The sequence below is a fragment of the Cervus canadensis genome, chromosome 6, assembly GCF_019320065.1.
Source record: "Cervus canadensis isolate Bull #8, Minnesota chromosome 6, ASM1932006v1, whole genome shotgun sequence".
In the NCBI taxonomy this organism is placed as follows: domain Eukaryota; kingdom Metazoa; phylum Chordata; class Mammalia; order Artiodactyla; family Cervidae; genus Cervus; species Cervus canadensis.
This window is the reverse complement of record NC_057391.1, coordinates 46,231,688-46,252,260: the sequence shown is the minus strand read 5'-3', so window position 1 is coordinate 46,252,260 and position 20,573 is coordinate 46,231,688. Positions and strand designations below refer to the sequence as shown.

At 44.4% G+C, this 20,573-nt stretch overlaps 1 protein-coding gene across 2 annotated transcripts in view; it reads right to left on the bottom strand.

Moving 5' to 3' along the window:
- Positions 1-3,981: 3,981 nt before the first annotated feature.
- ANXA2 (annexin A2) overlaps positions 3,982-20,573 on the bottom strand; it is a 42,919-nt gene continuing 26,327 nt past the window's right edge. For both annotated transcript variants that reach the window (XM_043471796.1, XM_043471797.1), the window contains 10 exons: positions 18,506-18,600; positions 15,200-15,313; positions 11,991-12,081; positions 10,989-11,068; positions 9,592-9,651; positions 7,850-7,943; positions 7,191-7,286; positions 6,710-6,768; positions 5,349-5,471; positions 3,982-4,356 (listed from right to left, as the gene is read on the bottom strand). In XM_043471796.1, the coding sequence (XP_043327731.1) occupies positions 4,297-4,356; positions 5,349-5,471; positions 6,710-6,768; positions 7,191-7,286; positions 7,850-7,943; positions 9,592-9,651; positions 10,989-11,068; positions 11,991-12,081; positions 15,200-15,313; positions 18,506-18,600 (872 nt within the window). In that variant the 3' untranslated portion in view covers positions 3,982-4,296. The remainder of the gene's footprint in view (positions 4,357-5,348; positions 5,472-6,709; positions 6,769-7,190; positions 7,287-7,849; positions 7,944-9,591; positions 9,652-10,988; positions 11,069-11,990; positions 12,082-15,199; positions 15,314-18,505; positions 18,601-20,573) is intronic.

Below are 20,573 nucleotides of genomic sequence, written 5' to 3'. Positions count from 1 at the left end.
GCAAAGTCAAAACAGTCCAACAAAAATAGAGTACAGTAGATTGACCTGGCAAACAAAGGAAACCAAAAATTATATTTACCAGTTAAGAATGAAACTAATTAAACCACAAACTGGAAAACAAGACTAAAGCAAGGTGACAAGTGAGGAATAAAGCAATGAAAGCAAAACTGAGAAATATATTGAGAGGGAAGGAAAGAAAGAAAAGAAAGAATAGATATGCAAAGTTAAATAGAAGTAGATGAAGAATTTTCATACATTAAAGATTAACTGCAAGGGGAAAAGAACAGTAGGAAAGGCAAACAAAGGAATAAATGTAGAAAAAATATAATAGGTTTAAAAATTTAAAATTATATAAAAAAAGAAAAAATGGAAGAAGAAAAAAAGGAAAAGGAAAACTCCACAGAACTGCAAAAGCCCAACGTAGAGGCAGAGGTTTATAACAACAATTAAAAAATGTAACTGAGGGGGGAAAAAAAACACTCAAAAGCTTAATTGGATTTCATAGTGCCAATAACGGAGAAGGCAATGGCACCCCACTCCAGTACTCTTGCCTGGAAAATCCCATGGACGGAGGAGCCTGGTAGGCTGCAGTCCACGGGGTTGCAAAGAGTCAGACATGACTGAGCGACTTCATTTTCACTTTTCACTTTTATGCATTGGAGAAGGAAATGGCAACCCACTCCAGTGTTCTTGCCTGGAGAATCCCAGGGATGGGGTCGCACAAAGTCGGACACGACTGAAGTGACTTGGCAGTAGCAGTAGCAGTGCCAATAAAATCAACAACTACAACAGAGGGGGAAAAAGGGGGGAAAAAATCCAAGATTCTACAGAACAAGTCAAACAATAAGAATAATAAATGTTTTTACTGAGTCACTGCTGTCAAGAGTCCTTTCCCATACTGGGAGTCACAGTCCACCTCACCTCCCTAGGATGCCCTTCAACACTGTGCTGACCTCTGGACCTGCTGTGGGGGCAGCTCAGGTTCTAATCTGGTCCTGCTCCTGTGTGTTCTTGCCTCCAATGTCCACAGCTATCAGAACTAGTGCATTTTCTTTTGTGGGAGCTCTCAGTGGCTTTTTATATATTCCAAAGACACAGAGGCTGTCTAGTTGACTGTGTGAATTTAATCTGCGGCTTGTACAGCTGGTGGGAAGGTTTTCGGTCTTCTTCCTTAGCCATACTGCCTACTGCCCCTGAGTTTCAATTGTGGTTTTATTTCCACCTCTGCATGTGGGTCGTCCACTGGGGTTTGCACCTGAGGCTGCCCTGGAGGACTGGGGTTTGCCCCAGTGAGGGCCAGGTGTGGAGGTGGTGCAGCTGCTTGGGTCGCAGGGGTTCTGGCAGCACCAGGTACTCAGGGGAGTTGATGGCTGGGGCAGCAGGAAATAGTGCTCTAGAAGGGTATGGCAACCAGTATTGGCCCATACGCTCCAGTATTCTTGCCTGAAGACCCCCTCTCTGACAGAGAAGCCTGGCAGGCCACAGTCTACAAGAGTCGGCCACGACGGAAGCGACCCTGCCTGCACAGACGCAAGCGTTTTTTGGCCTGTGGCAGCTCGGCCCCAGGGAGAGCTGAGCGTGAAGCTGGTGCAGCTGCTTGGCTTTCGGGGACCCTGTCAGTGCCAAGTGTGCAGGGACGTGGACTGCCTTGCCACAGGAGTTATGGCCCTATCAGAGTCTCTGTTCCAGCCTCTTGTAGCTGACGATCAGGCCTCTTTGGCCAGTCTTTCTCTGTAGCTCCGCCTGTTCAGGCACTTACAGGGCTCCTTGCCTGGGGTCCTTCTCTGTTCGGCACATCAGGCACATAGAGGGGCCCCCTGGCTGGGGTCCTACTCTGCGGATCAAGGCGGCAGGCACCTAAAGGGGCACCCTGGGTGGGGTCCTACTCTGCAGTTCAGTGCCTTGTGTGCTTGATGGGCCAGCGTCTCTATTGCTCAGCTGCCAATGCTGGTGTGTGGGGAGAGAGGTTATGGTGCTGGCTCCACCCCCTATGCTGGACTCGGTGGTATCGCCTTGCTTCCATGGCTGCAGGGCTTTCCTCCACAGGCATTTTCCCCCACAGTCTTCTCCCTCACATCCCCTCAATCCCTCTCTCCACAGTCACCAGCAGCCCTCACCCTGGGATTGCTCCACAATCCCCAAACTCCAGCTCCCAGCCGCTGCACCCTTCAGGGGACCAGCGTTCCTGTCTGGGGTATATATGGCGGCGGTAAGGACTGTCTGATTCTCATCCTATTTAGGCTGCCAGAGATCAGTTGTTTTACTCTCAGCCTTAAATGATTTTCCTCTGCCTCAAACAATTGCCCTGATGTGGGGATCAGACCCCTGCTTCAGTTCCCCCACCTGTCGAGGGCAGGTCCAGGCCTACTAACACTCCTGTTTTTCCCCCTGGTTCCTTCGTCCTACCAGCGGACATGACTCTATATATTCTTTTCCACTGGTCAGGTACTCCTGTTCACTCTCAAGTGATGTTCTGCATGTATTTCTGTGTCTGAAGGTGTACTCCTGATGTATCCACGGAGAGAGATGTACTCCAGGTCCACCTACCCTTCTGCCATCTTGTTCTCCCCCCTAACTTGAATTTTAAAGAATATCTCATTGGACTTACAGGCACTTCACAGACCTCTAGGGACTCAGAGTCATGTTCCATCTGAGTTTCTACCTAAAGTTTGCCAAAGGTCAAAACAGGAAATCAGTCAGCTCACAGATGTCTCATCATGTGCTTAATGTGGTGGTGTTTTCACCAGATCTGAAAGCTGAAAAGTGGGGCAGAGGTTCCACTCTGCCCTCTCTGTCCAACCAGCCCATTTCACACCTGCATTTCCATTACTGCCTAGGCCTGCAGGGCACTAAGTGCACTGGACATTAGCCAGAAGTCAAGAATTAGCAACTGCCAGAGCATCCTCTACAAACAGGAAATGTAAGAATTTAGGGATAGTTATCAACACTGCCCCAGCCCTACCCCCAGCTGAGGGGAGGTACCTGTATGAGCAAGCTGTCTGCAGGGTCCTGGGCTAGAAGCCTAAGAACAGCGTCTTCACCTGGTGAATGGAGATAGGTACATCAATACACATACCTGTTGAGCTTGCAGCCCAGCCTATCCATGGAAGGAAGGACCAGAAACCACGTGACTCTAGGAAAGCACCTGGCTGGCTGGGAGGAGAGTAGGAGGGACGTAATTTTCACTGCACTGACCCTTTGTGCCTTTTGAAATGTGAACCAGGTGTAAGGATTAGCTCTCCTCCATGATTAAGACCATGTGAAGTGTGTGGAGAGCTTCCTCCCAGCTGTAATGCTCTCCCTTAGATTTCAGGGTGAGGTTGGAATGTCTCCTTCTCTGGGTCATCCTTCTCAATCCTCCCAGGAAAACTGCTTTCTTCTCTGTGCCCCTGTCCACTTGTGTTACACTACTTGGACAAGAATGCTGTAGCCTGACTCACTGACACGTGAGCCCTCGAGGTTGGGACAGGATGTTGTTTATTCCTCTGACTCTTCTGGGAACATTTGCAGTATTTGGTGAACACACCATCCCACCCCTTTTCCCAGTTTGAGGCCCCTGCAGATACTGGTTTTCAACTGTATAAAGATGAGCAGAGATGAAGGGGGTCATCCTGGGATTTCTCCCAAAGGTACTATAAATCCCTTGGGTAAACAGATGCCCAATACAACCTTCTGTTTATAATGAGAAGTGCACCCATCCACTTTTGTTATGCTGCCTGTGCTGTTCAATACACTAGGTGCTAACCACATGTGGACACTGATTATTTGAAATGTCGATAGCATGATTGAGGAATTGAATTTTTAAATTATTTCATTTAAGTGAACGTAAATGTTAACAGCCACATCTGGATAGTAGCTACCATATCGGACAGCTCCTTTCAAGAGCTTTCTTCCTCGAGGGGACAGCCTTACCAGCTGAATAAGACAACCCTGAAGCATGTCTTGATTTTGAAACAATTAATTGAGAGCAAGGTCCACAAGTACCTGTTCCTAAAGTAAAAATTCAGTTTATTCACCTGTTTATGACACAGTACTCGAGAGGCAAAGTGTTTCACATCATAGATTTCACTTCCAAATCCTTGGAATGTTCATTTCTTTGGCTATAAAGAGGAACTAGCCGGGAAAGCCAGGTAATGCGTAGGAAACTAAACTAACAAAAGAGCGGGCGGGGTGGGCAGCGCTAATGTCATCCTCCCAGGGATGGGCACAGGGGGCTGTTAGCTGCAAGCTGATTGTGGAGAACCGTTAGCTGGAGCACGCAGCAGCCGTCCTGGACGCTCGGGCCGTCGCAGGGGTTCAGTCATCCCCACCACACAGGTACAGCAGCGCTTTCTGGTAGTCGCCCTTGGTGTCTTGCTATAAATGGCCGAGGAGAAAAAAAGAAATTCTGGGTCAGGAGAAAGATCCAAATTCTGCCGGAACAGAGAAGCAGGCCCACGGCACATGAAGGCCCTGTGGGACCTGCCCAGATGCCCCCAGACCACCAGAGGATCCTCAGAGAGTGGTCCAGGGGGATTACTGCCACAAGCGTAGAGAACAGGGGGTTCTGGGGATTAACATGGTAAGTGACCAGAGGACAGAACCTGGTCTGCTCCTCCTGCACTGAGGTCCTGCAGACACCACCCTCTTTCTCCCTGGCCTGCACCCTTCTAGAAAAGACACATGAGGCCCCTTCCTGTCTCCCTGTTTTGTTTTGTGGACTTTTAACGTCACATGGGAAGAAGCTGATAGATTAAGGAAATAATTACTTAGAGCCTAAATGGCCCCAGAATTTTAAACATATGCCCTGTGAAACCTAGTTGTAGTGAACTTAGCTCTGAATTCATCCCTGGTGACCACTGACATGCCTTTGACATTTTCAGAAAAAGGGGTTTGCAGCATACATCTGAACTAAACAAAGTGGGAGGGACCACGGTGACTGCAATCGGTTCTTATAAAAGGATGCTCCATCCCTCCAAAACGGGGACAGGCTAGACCAGGGGAAGAGACGGAGGTTCTGGGTGAGGAAATGTGGCCCAGGCTTATCACAGAGGAGTTTCAAGAAATGGAAATATAATAAAATGCAGTTTGAATCGACTGAAGTCTTTTCAGGATGTCAGCAAGTCTTACAGGATCACTGTCATGAACGCCAACTATCACAGTAGAATAGGTATGGGAAATATAAAATATTTGCCTGATTCTTTAACTTTCCAGGACACATCGTAATAGCACTTTGAGAATAAACCCCTGATATTTGATGAGTAGCATCTCTTCCCTGGGGAGTTAGGAAACAGAAAACCACCATGTTGCCATTGTTCTGCCAGACACCTGCCTGGGACCCCAGCCCCCTGACGGCCGGGGGGCCTTACCTGAATGTAGTAGTAGAGGGACTTCCCGTACTTCTTCTTGAATTCAGATCTAATTTTCAACATGTCCACTTCACTGCGCGAGACCATGATTCTAATCAACACCTTGTCGCGAGTGCCCTTGCCCTGAAAACCAAATGCACACTCCAAGTTACAATTCACCAACAGTGTTAATCATTAAAAAGGAGTCTAGCGGGGACTTGGTGATCCAGTGGGTAAGAGGCCAAGTTCCCAACTCAGGGGGCAGGGGTTCAATCCCTGACTGGGGAACTAACATCCTGCCTGCTGCCCAGAAAAAAAAAAATTAAAAAAAAAGTCTAGTCGGTTCTCTTGCTCATGGAACTGATCTAGGTTCTTGATGGTGCCCTAAGAGATTACAATAACAGTGAAACTGCTCCCTAAAGAACAATGAGCATCTTGGAATTCCAAACACACCAGTGGCACAAACCCCTGCACACCATGCATTTAACAAACGTGACCTGAGCACTAACTACTGCAGGGCTCAGAGTTAAAGCATGAGCGTTCACACGTGTAACACAAAGCTCCTGGCTCCTGGGGGCTCGGGGAGCACATGTAACCACGTTCACCACAGCTCTGTGCCATCAGGAATGGCACAAACAATAAGGACCACTGAGTTGACTTCCAGAATCTTATACCAGAGAACAGGTCAAATGTGACATGGAACCTACGGGGAAAGGGAAGAGAGGCCGTGTAGATAAGAGGGTGGCCCAGGAAGAGGCGGCAAGGGCTTGGAAGCCGGAAAGCATGAGGCACATGTGACAAGTGGAAAAGGGGATGGGGCTGTGGGAAGAGACGGCCACTGAAGGGAAAATCGCAGGGCTGGCTTTGGACTCATACAGATCCAAGGTTCAAGTCTGGCTATGCAACCTCAAGCAAGCCAAGAGCTTTCCAAGCTCCATTCTCCTCCTCTAGAAAGAAGATGGCCACACAAGCCCCGTAGGTTTTTCAGTAATGATTAAAGATGAAGTCAGCAGTGCAATGCCTACTGCACAGTGGTTGCTTAATAACCTCTCTCTTCCTCGCCCATCCTTAGTCTGCGGCACCAGGAGGGAATCGCTGAGAACTCTGAGCAGGAATCTAATGTGATCACCATCTGGCATTTTCTGTCCTGTGGCACTTTGTTTTCTACCTGTCCACAAAAACGCACTAAGTCGCTGGGAGAGGCAGAAGACTGAAAACCACTGGACTGTGGGTCTCCATCTGTCAGGGGCGAGCATAGCTGACCAGCGTGGTCACCTCGACAATGGGGTCTCTTCTGCCATCCACTAGTTAAGGAGACTTTGGGCCACAAAGAAAGGAAAGCCTAGTGTGGAAACGTGGACCTCTCGGCCGGCTGCTCTTACCTTCATGGAGTCATACAGTCTGTCAGCAAAATACAGGGGCTTGTTCTGAATGCACTGGACTGTGGGGAGAAGAAAAGGGTCAGCAAACGGGCTGCACAATGGGAAACACTCAGGGAAAACCAGGGATCCTCTAAAGCCCTGAGTGCTTTTAAACCAGGGGAGCCTGAGGGCCACAGAAACCGATGCATATATGTGCGTGCCCCCCAAGGAGAGAGCCCTTTCGCTGGTTATCTTATTCTGCCTGGGCAGCTCTCCATTTTACCAACGTAAGCCCTTCTTCAGTCCTGCATCTTAAATTCATACGGTGAAGATTATGAAACTACCTACAACACGTAAAGAAGTCACACTTCCCAAAGCCACTTGAATGATCAGGATGGTCATTCGTTACTTCTCTGCTTCAGCACAGTGGACTGAAAGCTGACGTCCGCTAGGATGGGGCAGTGGCGGGGCCGGGGCATGGAAGGGGTGCACACTTGCTTACCCAGATTCAGAAAGGCATTTTCCAGGTCTCCTTTGACCTCCTTCTTGATGCTCTCCAGCATGTCATAAGGGCTGTAGCTCTTGTACCTTTCAAATACTAAAGAAGAGCAGCAATTATTGTAACAGAGCCAATAAGAGAGCTGTCAATGGTTACCCACACAGTTACACATCACACACACACGGATGATCACAGCATTCTAGGGGTTAGGGACTCCCTTGTGAACCAGGGCCAACACTGCTCCAGTTGCCCTGGGACAGCCCTACCATGCATCCGTCCTGAATGGCACAGCCCAGGGCATGTATTTTGACCATCTTCATCTCTATAGAGTGGAACCCATTTTATTTAAGCTACAAGAAACAGTATGTGGCACCCAGCCAAGTCCCTTATTTAAAAAAATATGGCAAGATAAAATGACCTAGACAAGAAGAGGCAGCCCACCAAACAGGCACTAAACATGGAAAATATTTAGGGGGAAAAAAAAGGATCCAAAATGGGAGAGAAGGTTGAATGGATTTGGTGAGGAATGGGTACAGAGTGGAGAATGAACTCTGTTCTGGCAGACCCAAGCCTCTACACAGACACCTGTCAGCAATGGCCCAACTGAGAGGGCCCCTCATTCAGGCCCCGGGACTCTAAGACCTCCCCAGAGCAGCACCCACCTTTCTGGAGGTGGCACACGCTCCGCTCGGTCATGATGCTGATCCACTTGGGAACATCAGTTCCTTTCCTCTTCACACCAGCATCATAGAGATCCTATGAGCACAACCAGCCAGGAAAGTAAACACCACAATCCAGAGAGCAAGGTCATTAAAAACACATCACGCGAAAAAACAACCACCAACCAAATCTACGCGTTCAAAATGCCAAATGAGAAAGGAGGATGGCACTGCAGGCGCAGGAAAAGTGTGCGCTTTTCTTGATCAAAGTCAAAGTCTTGATCAAGAGCAGTCTTCCCGAGGCAGACCTGCAGTATGAGACTAGGTTGTTTGTGAGGCTGATGCTGAGCCAGTCTTCCCTGAACGCCGAGGGAAGAACCAAGAGCTTCTACTCATCTACAGAAGGACAAGCCAACGCTCACTAGCGCCTTCCATCTGCTGAAGACAGCTGCAGGCCAGGCACCCACCCCGGGCTTCTTAGAGACTGAGAAAATGATGTAGCTGGGGAAAAAAGCTGCTTCAACCACATTCTCAGTTTCTAGAAAATTTAGGGGCTACAAGTAATGTTAAGAATGTCAAGGAAGGAGGGAAAAAGGCTTACGCAGGAGACAATACTCATTGAGTGACCGTTCACTATCTGGGTGCTGCAAAGCCTAACTTCCATTTCTTTATTAAAAAGCCTTTTCTACCTCCTGCTAAAAGTGCTGTGTGAACTATACTGAATTTTAAAACTGAAATGAATTAAAATTAACCTTGTTCGTCAGCTCCTGTGAAATACATCGAGACAGCTGTCGACCCTCTGGGAAAGGCAGGCAGTTCATAGTGATCTGCATCAGCTCCCCAACTAGTTCTCAGTGACTATGGGATGGGAAGCAGCAGGACTTCTATTTGGCCAGAAAGGAAGACCTCTGCCTCCTTCGTCTTCTCCCCCGCCACCAGGGCCGTGAGCTTCCCTGTCCCTGGCCACGCCGCTACCATCTCCTTCCGCTGTTGCGTGCTGTGTGCTGTATTAGGGTTCATTAGGAGCAACCGCACATCAGTGCGTACAGTGTAGCCCACCCTGCGGAAACTGGTTCCTCCATACAAAGCAAAGCTTGGACGAGCAGATGTGAGTCAGATGCCGATCCTGTAACTAACACCAGCATTACAAGGTCTTATAACTATGGCTCCCAGAAAGTGAAAATGAAGTCCACAGGTTCTTTGACATTTCTCCCTCCTAAACATGGAGCCTACCTCCTCTTCTGCTGTCTGGAGGCTAGACCTAGGGACTTGCCTCTAATGAACAGAGTGTGACAGAAGTGACAGCGTGTGGCTCTTGAGATCACATCCTAAATGGCACCTGGCTTCCTCCGGACACTGTCTCTCTCGGAGCACTCCCTCTGGGAGAGCCTGCTGTCATGCTGTGGGAACACTCAGCCCCTTAGCGAGGCCCATGTGGAAAGAGACTGAGGCCTCCTGTCACAGTCACGTGGGTGGGTCATCCAGGAAGCCTCCTGACGCAGTCAGGCCCTCAGAGGATGCAGCCCTGGCCAACAATTTGTCTCCAGCCTCATGAGAAGCCCTAAGCCAGAACCACCCAGCCAAGCCACTTCCCAGTGCCTGACCCGCAGACACTGAGGGATAATACATGCTTGTGGTTCTATGCCACTGAGTTTCAAGGGAATTTTGTTACACAGGACAGATGACTACATTGACTATCCAGAGACTAGGAAACCAAACATCAAACCAAGAAGCTTGGCACTGACCCTGGCGTCCTGGTCAATCAGTTCATAATCAATGACAGAGCCATCCTCTGCTCTCCGACCCTAAAAAAAAAAAAAAATGAAAGAAAGAACGAACATCAAATGTATATCTATGTACATTTTAAAAACGAAAATGTTGATTTCTCCCCAACTCATGTAAGCCACTATTTACTGAATGGACACCCTCTGAAAATTCTTCTTCACTTAAAAGTCTAGGCAAGACCAAGGATTTTACAATGATTGAGGTAGTGAAGTGGGGGGCTGTACCCTCTGTGGTACCCATTCCTGGGCTAAGCACCTTATAGAATCCACCCTCTGTCCACCCCCCAAAAAGGTAATGATATTTAAATTCCTTCCCTCGGAGAACACACAATCCAGAAGGAGAAATAAGGATGGGATAAATAGTAAAGCAACACAGTATCTGTGGCTCTAAGTAGATGTGAAACGCAAAAGAAGGCAGAAATCTGTCAAGTAGCATCATCAGCAAAGTCTGTGGACAATGGACTACAGCTGAGGTAGACCCAAAGGATGCGTCAGATGAGGGTGGTACGGGGGAACGGGAGAAAGCCCCTCCACGCAAGAGGAACGGCTCAGAGGAGTGAGGTGAGCAGGGGAAAAGCCTAGGGAGGAAGACTAAGGGAGGGCCAGGGTACAGAGGATGCCTGAAGGCAGTTGAGAGTTTGTATTTGATACAGAAGAAATGAGTTTTGACAGGGGAGTAAAACGGTACAAGTGGATTTCAAAATGATGGGTGGGTGGCTGTACCCAGGGCAGGTGGTAGAGAAGGGAGCTAGGGAGGGCGGTATGGAGCTGTGACAGCAATGGAGGTGTGGGGGCCAGGATGGAGCGTGCCCACTTGTCTTCAGGGTTCCTGGGTGAAATTCCTCTTCCCTTGCAGTGCTCATAGGCATTAAACTGCACATGGGTCAGAACTCAGAAGGGAAATGCCTTTCATCTACAATTAATGTGTCAACCTTGGCAAACAAGTAAAGATCTTCTCTCCAGGCAAACCACTACCTGGGCAAACCATCCCTTAAGAAGTGATAACAGGTGAAAGAAACAAGAGGGTCACTTCCCACTGGGCCCTATGTGATGACAGAGAGAGGCAAAATGACTTTCCCCGAGTCACAAGGCTGGCACAGAAATCCAGGCCAGGAGCTAAGAGCTGCCTCTTCCTCCTCTGGCCCCAAAGTCCACCCGCCCATACGGTTTTGCAGGATAAGAAATCCTATTATACAAACTGACAACTCTACAGTTGACAGTGCAAACCCAGTGTCAAAATACAGCTGGGATTGCTGATGCAGGCCCAGAGACTGAGTTAATTCGCTCCCGAGTATAAAATGAGGTATGCAACTTGCTCTGGGAGGAAGCAAGGGCAAAGAAACAAACCGGAAACCAACCTTCGCGAGGGCGACCATCAGCTTGCGGAAGTCGCCAGATGTGTCGGAAACGATGTCCTTCTCCAGATCGGTCTTGTACACTTGGAAGACAATACATCTGGTTTAACACTTCCTGCCTACGCAGCCAGCCACCCCACCCATCCCCTGCCCACTAAGCCTCTGAAAAGCAGAAATCTGTGGCAGCATGGATATACCCCTAAAAATGAGGGTGGATTCTCAAGAAGGAATTTTACCCTCATAAAATCAGAACTAGTATTATTATATTATTATCAGTGACACGGGATACACATAGCAGGATCAGACAGGGGATCCTCAAGCTCACCTTTGATCAGGGACCTCCTGTCTAGCTAAAATACTATTTCCCAAACTTCTTCATTATACTTATTTAGAACATCAAAATATTTGGAGGACTATACACACACACATACACACACAATTGTGCTTTTTATCTACTGATTGAGAAAATGCACAATGGCAAAAAACTAGTAAGAATTAAAGGGTACTTTTGAATGAATTTGTATTTTACTACTCAAAATAACACCTATGTTGAAATGAAGTACCACATATCAGGTAAGCTGCATCATCTACTCCACCTCTGGCCTCCTACACTGCTTGGTGCATATGGGTCCTCCTGCCTCCTGAAACAATGATCCGGAGTCAAGTCTGGGAATCTCCTCAGCAGAAACTGGACAGCACTCAGTACATGAAATCCATGGGGGATACTTTCTACTTCTCCCCATCAGATCTCTTTTGTTTCATAGTCTCTGCTTTCCCTCCTGTATATCCTTTTGCACTAGTTCTAGGGGGATGTAATCACAACACCCAGGCCATTAGGAGATGGAGGAGAGTGACCTGGTCACGGCAAACTCCTGGACAGTCCAGAGGGCAGGTGTTTCTACATACGTAATCCAGGGATCCTATCCTGAACACCAGACCAGGGGGCCAGGAGAGTGGTCCCAGAAACAAGGTGGAGTGGGAAACCATGGACCTGAGGCTACTCACTTTCCTTGTAGACTCTGTTGATTTCCTGCAGCTCCTGGTTGGTCCTTGAGCAGATGATCTCAATGAGAGAGTCCTCATCAGTCCCTAGCCCCTGGGAACCAGGCAGCACAGACATTAGCAGGGAAACCCCCTGGCCACTAGCCCACTTCTCTGAACTCAATCAGGTAAACTGCACGCACGGGCTTGGTCTGCAATGCGCCCCTTTCTGCATTCCACCTGAGGGATGTGTACTGATTCCTTGACACAAGGTAATGTTATATTCTATTCCTTAAAAAAAAAAAAAAAAGCTTCACTAGAATAAAGGATGGTTTAACTGGCATGTTTTTTTTTAGCTCAACTATATATATATATACACATATGTATATATATATACACATATATATATATTTCCCCACTATATATAAACATATAGTGAAATGGGAAGAGACAGTAATGGAATACACCAAAATGTTAAAATACAGCCCTTTTTGGTGATGGGTTTATAAAATGAATAACTTCATCTTCTCCCTATGTTTCTTTATTTTTCAACTCCTCTAATAATCTGCCATTATTTTCATAGACAAATCTTCTTTATTACAGAATTCTGCTCATTAATTTAAAATAAAGGAATATAGAGATTTTGGGCTGTCGTTGGCGGCCAGCATTGTTAGATTGAAATAAGTCTTTTATGAGGGAAAGGTATAGATAAGATAAAATTTTTAGCTTTACCTCTTTGAAATGTAAAACTGGGTTAATGTTAAAAATTTCATTCTTGTACTTCCATTTTTGCTTGATTACTATGCACTCTTCAGGCATTTTAGAGAAGCAAAAGGAAATAATGAAGTGCCAAATAAACCTAGACACCAACACTTTATTAAGGAATGAGAATTTGATGGGTGATGTATTCAAATTTAATATATACACTTTTGGGCTGGCATGCCAGATAGCTTGAAAGGACTCAATGAAACATGTATTTCAAAGCTGGCTTCATGATCAAAGTCAAGATTTAATAATCAGGATTCTCTAATACTCATCTTTCCGAATATGGAAATATCACTTTGAACTAAGCAGAATTACAACTGTTTAAAATGTAAATCAATTATAAGGTGTTAATACAATAAGAAACTTACTTATCCACATGAAAAGTGTGTCAGCTATTAATTAAACTTATTAGAGTTTATATGCCCCTAAAAAAGTGGTTTGTATAATATGAGCTAAGCCTCAGGTTAATAGTTAATTCTGAATTTTATTCCTCAATCTAATCTATGAGCCAAGGCCTCTTCTCCCAGAGTTTTTAATCATGATTTGTAGAGGTGCTTGCAAAACCAAAATTCCTTCCCTTAGCAAAAGGTCTATACAACATTCTATATAAATATTATACACTACCAAGCATCTTCAGATATTTTAAGGGGCAGTTTGTCAATCTTGAATGTAAATATAGTCTAAAAAATAACTTATGCATTGGAAGAAATGTTATTTCTTAACATTGTTGAAATATAAAACAGGTATAGCAACATAGATTTGTTTTCTTACATCACTGATATGCCCATTTTAATATAGGAAAATTCTGACAGTGTTTTTTCTCTATATTTAAAAGTGACCTTGGCAATTTCAAACTTGGCCCAAGCTCTCCACAGACTGTCCACAGCTCCCACCACAAGGGCAATGTCTACTGTAACATATGGCAGATATTGCCAGTGGTATTGCCAGAAGTCAAAACAGATTTTTTTTAAGCATTGTTCAGTTAATGTCACTCGGAGCTTTATGGATTTCAGAAGGGTACTCAGCTGTGATAGCTAATGGACGAGCTGGCCCAAGGTCAAAGATCCAGCAGTCAAAGCACCTTTCATTGGACCCAGTTACAGAGATTACAATGGTGATGGACAGCTCTTACAGGTCTGTTTCAGGTCACTAATACCTAGTAACAGATACAAGTAAAATTATACAAATCACAACTAAATGAATTCTTGGAGAAAATAAGATAAACTGATCTGAAGTGATGATGGTCAGAAGAAATCTAGGAGAGGCTGGTTCATCCACAGCTCCAAAGGTCCCAAGACTGAGTGTTTTCAGTGTTCTTTTTACCAAGCAGGGCCTTTAGGTGTTGTTGACATCTTATTCTTAATTACACCTTCCCTACAACATAGTCTACTTAGATAACTCAGAGCCAAGTCTGCTCAAATAAACTGAGCACAGCTTAGACTTAAGCCGGAAAACTGATTTCAGAGCAAATAGCAGTCCTGAGCTATCAACTTCTGGGGCCTGGAAATGCCTGGCTGGGAGGCTGCCTCCCTTTCGAAGTGTTCTGTGGGAAAAGTGATGACAACTGAACTGTAACATTAGCTAGTGACAGGCTTACAGGTCTGTCTCTCCATTAATTCAGAAATGGTGGCATCACAGAAAACACACTCAGACTTAGAATGAAACATCAGAACTGAAGCTTTTCCCTCTATACTGAGGCTTTAACCAGCTTTACCAGCAGAGGGCAGTGACACATTATTCAAAGTGTCACAGGCACCTTATGAAAAGGATTCTATGCTTTGCTGTAACATGCGTTTATGTTTCTGTATCTATTACATTTATATAACACTTAATGTTTTAGGTACACATAAAATACAGGGGCACTTGCAACCTAGAATTTTTACTATCTACTTTAACCTTAAAATCCATGTTCAAAATAACTGCAAAAATACAAACAACACTCAGTAGTATGTGCTTTGAAAACACAGGAACCATTCATGATCTGAAATCGCCCTTAATATCCACAGTGATATTCTGATTTTGCCAAAAATTTGAATCAAACAATGGGACCAGCAAGGAGAAGGTCAGAAGAAGAAACAACCAAAAAAGCATCAGCAGATTTCTGTTAAGCTTCACTTAACAAAAGCTATGAGTTTTACTTTTGCCTTAATGTCATAATAAATCTTTTTTAAGGAGGAAGTGTAATCAAGGAAGTAGTTTTTCCAAATGGTATTCCAATTGCCCAGGTGCCAAGCAGTAGCAGCTGGTAACTGACTTCTCTGCATCATGAAATTTCTTTACAGTCTTAAAAAAAGTAATTGAAATATTTTTGGTACAAATCCTGAGACTTAAAGCTTCAGTTCATTCCCCCAAAATGACTCCAAATGAGAATTCAACAAAACCGAAAATCACCTAATTATACTCAGAAAGCTGTAATTCACAAATATTAATGGCGGATTTGACAGAGATTGCATCTTACACGTGTTTACCTTCATGGATGCTTTCAGCTCGGAAGCATCATACTGAGCAGGTGTTTTCAATAGGCCCAAAATCACTGTCTCCAGGTGGCCGGACAAGGCTGACTTCAGGGCTGATGCAAGTTCCTTCAGAAAAACGGGCGAGAACATGGAAAAGTTGGTTGTTAACCGATGGTCCCTTTAAAACTAATAAGACAACATAGAGGCCTATGTTTGTAAAGCAGGTTGTGGTTCTTTGACAACTCTGGGGTGTCGGGTCAAGGTATTCTTCAACTGCATTCCCTTTGGCCAGACCCAAAGGTCAGAAACTGGAAGATCAGACTTTGCTCTGATGATATCCAAGTTGATTTTGCCTTCTCCCCCATAAATAAAATGAAACCAGAGCAGCACACAGCCTCAAAAAGCTATGAGTGAATGCCTTTCATCACAACTTGCTTACACTCACCCGTCATTCAGCCTACAGAGGGCAGGGCCCTTTCCAGGGTCGAGGGCTTGCTAAGAAGGAGGCGGTCAGAGTAGGGAGCTGCCAGGGAAGCAGAGCCCTCGAGGCCTGCTGATAACTTCCTGTAAGAGACTTTGTGCAACTGTGCCAGAGGGGGCTCCAGAAAGTCTCCAGTTGATACCAGAGGCTACCACGTGGCTGGAAGCAGGCTCATCAAGTTTTCCTATGCAAAACACTTCACCTATTAAGAGAACCTGTTTTCCATGCCAAGTTGGAATGGTGTTGACAGAGGTAGTGAGGATAAAGTCCCCCCATTCACTTCTTAACTTCCCCATTGTGTACTGTTTCTGTGTGTGTGTGTGTGTGTGTGTGTGTGTGTGTACTGTTTCTTAAAGGTTCCACTGTCACCATAAAAAATCCACTGACTGATTTCAAGTCAGAGGCCTGAGTCAGCAACACACATGCAGACAGATATCCCAATTCGATGTGGCTTTTACAGATGCTTCTTCAGGGATTAAACTTCCTACAAACCAGGAGCAGAGTGATGGCTGAACTCTCTTGTTAAAGTAATTTTTGTTCTTTCTTTTCACTTTTTCCCTCTTCTTCTGTCCCTTCTTTCTTCCTCCCCTGCTCTCTAGCAGCACCCATGGCATCTATGATGTTTAGCCTCTAGAGGTGCATGCAGGCTCTAAGAGGTGATGGCAGCCTGCTTCAGAGAATCTTCTTAAATCATTCACAAACGTCGAGGACTGAGATGGGTCTTAGAGATCGTCTGGACCAACCCTTTCATCACCTACTTTCTCCGGCTTCCCCAAGTCCTAGTAACACCTAGCACTTAGGAGGGGACTTTCAAAGCTACTCCTTCCAATTATAGCATCAATTTTCTAACTTGGAACCTTGAGGTTAGGTAATTCCAAATTTAGTCTTCCCTCCGTCCGTTCTCTGTTCAGATCTCAAATAGCATCTGGGCACCTACTGACTTCTTCCACTTCTATAATAAACTTCTCATGGGCGGTCAACTTCCTGCTTCTCACACTGTCAAGCACAGGGCTTTGCACTCTACAGAAACTCCAGATATGTTTGACAAATAAAATACGACCATTCCTTGTACAGAGAAACCTGGCATCTGCTCAGACATGAAAGAAACATTAAAATCAATCCTCTGTCCCAGCGCCTGTCCACTTCTACTAGCTGTGCCCCTGCTTGCCTCTCACCCAGGCAGACTGGGTCCCTATTGTTAAAGACTACAATACAGGGCTTTCCCCATTATTATGCAAACAATACAGTTCTGCTTTGAGGATTTCCTTCAGAAAGTATCTCAAGGGACTTCCCTGAAAGTCCATTGGTTAAGACTCCATGCTCCCAATGAAGGGGGCACAGGTTGGGGGAACTAAGATCCCACATGCCGCACAGTGTGGGAAAAATAAAACAAAAATAAGTGTGCAGAAAGTTATCTTAAGTATTTTATGTATGTCACTTTAAAATAAGGACAACTCTCCTTAGTCCAAGGCTGACAGACATCAAGAAATCAGTAGGACAGTGAGTTGACCCCAGCCCACAGCAAAGCTTGTGACGTCACCAAACCCAGCATGATTCTGTAGTATCTTCCCTCCAGCAGGGTATGTAAGAGCTTGGTTCTCCATCTATCTCATCTGAAATTGAGATCCAGGCTTCTATGATTCAATGTACACTTGTGTGTTCACACCCAACTGTGTTTGAAGATCACGCCCTGTAAGCAACAGCTGAAGGAGCAATTACATTTTGTCCAAAGAGTTGGGCATTTTGTCCAAACAGTTGGGCCTTCTGCTCCAACTGAACTCAGCTCTACCAGTTCACAGATCCTTTGGGGAAAGTAGAGAAATAAACACTCCCTTCCATGCCTCACTACAGTAGGTTAGCATAAGTCTAGGTGGAAGAACAGCTTTATTGCATATGAGAGGAAAGAAACCACATACTTTCCTATTTATGTCCTTTCCAACTATTTGAGAGGTCGGGTTTGGGCTTGACCTGCAACTCCCTGGACCCTGGGGGTCATGTCACCCCAAGTGTATGAACACTTTTCTAGAATCCTTTCAGCTCACCTCCACTGTGACTATGAGTGAAAACTATAAAACGGGAGCTGCGGGAAGCCATGCTTACGGCACTGTCCAAGAATAAATCAAATGCTTTTAATAGCAAGAAGTTAAAAATAAAGCAGCTTGTCCTTAAAAATAAAATTTCCTAACACTGCGACAAAATAAAGGATGAACAAGTGCTGGGCTGATCCTTAACTGCTAGTGGACAAGCAAGTGAAAAAAACCAGAGAAGACCCTTTCAGCAATGGCAGCATGGCATGTGGAAGATAGCCTGGAGACCAAATAAACTACACTAACTAAATCCTGGTGGTTCCAAAGGTCTTAAGAACTCAAGTGAATATTTTTTTTTACCTTAATGAGAGGTGCATGTCAGGATCAATACTCAATAGAGGTTAGTGTCCTAAGATTAAATTAAAAACATTTTATCAAGAGCCAGCAGAACTCATGAAGATGAAATGAGTGGCTACATATAGAGAAGTGCATTCCCAGCACAAAGTAAGCATTCAGTAAACGATACCTGCTGCTGCTTCTCCCCAGCCTTTCTATTTCTATTTCCAGAACTGTTGCCTCTACATGCTCTGGCTTTGGAAGATGCTGTGGTCTTTATGAATGAGCTCCAAGCACCCCGGGGCCACACATGTGTGAGCTGTGACTCTTACAAGGATGTAAGGGGAAATTTTTGGATCCCCGAGGGGTCCCGAAGGCGCTTGCTGGTAAGAGCCAGAACTCATGAAACGAAAAACTAATGCCTGAGGAACTGAAATTCGACAAGCAATGCCCTACAGCCCTGAGCCTGCGTACCTTCTTGGTCCTCCTCTGGTAGGCGAAGGCAATATCCTGTCTCTGCTCATTGCTGCGGTTGGTCAGGATGTTGACGATGGTGACCTCATCCACACCTACAAAGATACAAGTTGTGAAGAGTTATTCAACCATATGCTCTAGTCCTTTGGGCTTACAAAGAAGGGTTTAAGCATTTTTTTTTAAACCTGATATATATATATGTATTGTTCTCTAAACTGAAATACCAAGACATTAAGATTTGTTCTCTTTTTTTCTGTCAGCACCCTCCACGCAACATGTACATCCTCTTTTTTTTCCTGAAAGTCTCAAACCTCAAGTCCAATTGGACCTCTAAAATATCTGTATTAAAAAAAAAAACTATTTTACTCATAAACTGCTTTCTGAAATCAACAGTAGGAGGTGCATTTGTGGGGTTCTGGCAGTCAAATGAACAACAAAGATTTAGAAGGATTTTAAATGAAGGTCCCCGAATTGCCACTTAACTGGGGATTTAATAGACAGTAACTGCGACCTGAATTAATAGAGACAATTATTTATATTTATTGCAGGATTATGGCTATATAAAAGCTAGGTATAATTTCTATAATTATAGAAACTGTCATGACAAATGAGTCAGATTTAATATGGCAGTTGTATTTTAATAGCGTAATTGATTAATACAATCCTACTTACCGAAGACCAAATTGTTTTGTAAGGAAAATAAACGTTCCACTGCTTTTAATCTTCAATAGGCAATTTTAATAATCAATTTTATAACTTTATTAAAAAGAGTAAGTGTTTTAATCTAAATTAAATCTAAATTGGGAGCTTTGAAGTGCCACCAAAATATTTTAGTACCTATTTTAATTGAAACATGTGTATTTACAAAGATAAGCAATGCCTTCTGGTATCTGAAAGTTTCCAATTTTACATCAGAAATACTCCTAACATGCCATTTAACTGAAGAGAGCACAATTTAAAAAATTCGGGAAGTGAAAGGTCTTTCTCCTGACTGATGATGAACTTTGTTTAATAAAAGAAAGAGCCTTTGCCATAATAGGATAGGTAATTTCTGAGTGAGAGAGAGCACAGTGGTTAAGCCTACAGGGTCATACATGAATTGCAAACATCCTGGCCTAAAGGAAATCAGGAGTTGTCAAGGTCAAAACTGTCATGCTCTGAGGCAGAGGTCATGAGCAGACTGACAGAGAAGATACTCTAAACTCTCAAGTGTCTTAGAAAGATCAAAAGCAGAAAGTTAGAATTTCTGGGTATAAAAATAAATAAGATTTATTTTTGTATTTATATACTCATTTTTAAGCAATTTTATGCCCATGTTAGGGCTTCCCAGGTGGCTCAGCAATAAGAATCTGCCTGCCAATACAGGAGGCATGGGTCCTATTCCCGTGTCAGGAAGATGCCCTGGAGAAGGAAAGGGCAACCCACTCTGGTTGCCATTCCTGCCTGGGAAATCCCAAGGACAGAGGAGCCAGGGGGCTGTAGTCCACGGGGTGGCAAAAGTTAGGATGCAACTTAGCAACTAAACAACATACCAGTGTTAGTCAGTTACCTTAACTGCATTTATACCTTTAGCCAGTGTCAATGTAGAAACCCAACTGCTGAATATGAAATTATTTCAAAGATGCTTATTTCAGCACCACATATAATAAATAAACAGGGAAATATCTAATAACTGATTAAATAAATGTTTTTGTTCATATAATGGGGTACTATATAGACATTTTAAATGATGATATTCAGTATTAACTGACATGAAAAAATGTTCACAATATACTGTTAAGGAAAAAAATGGGTTGCAAAACAGTATGCCTAATCTAACCTGATTTTTGTAAAATGAATGCTCGTGTGTAAGAAAACATAAAAACCTCTTTAAACCAAAAATAAATTTTTTAAAATTTCTATTAGAGTATAGCTGATTTACAGTGTTGTGTTCAATTCTAATAGTGATAGGATTATAGATAATTTCAAGTTTTCATCCTTTCAATTGTCTAGAGTTTCCAAATTCACCATGATGAGCATAAAAAGGGTATTTTTTAAAAATACATACAGTGAATGGCATAAAACCACT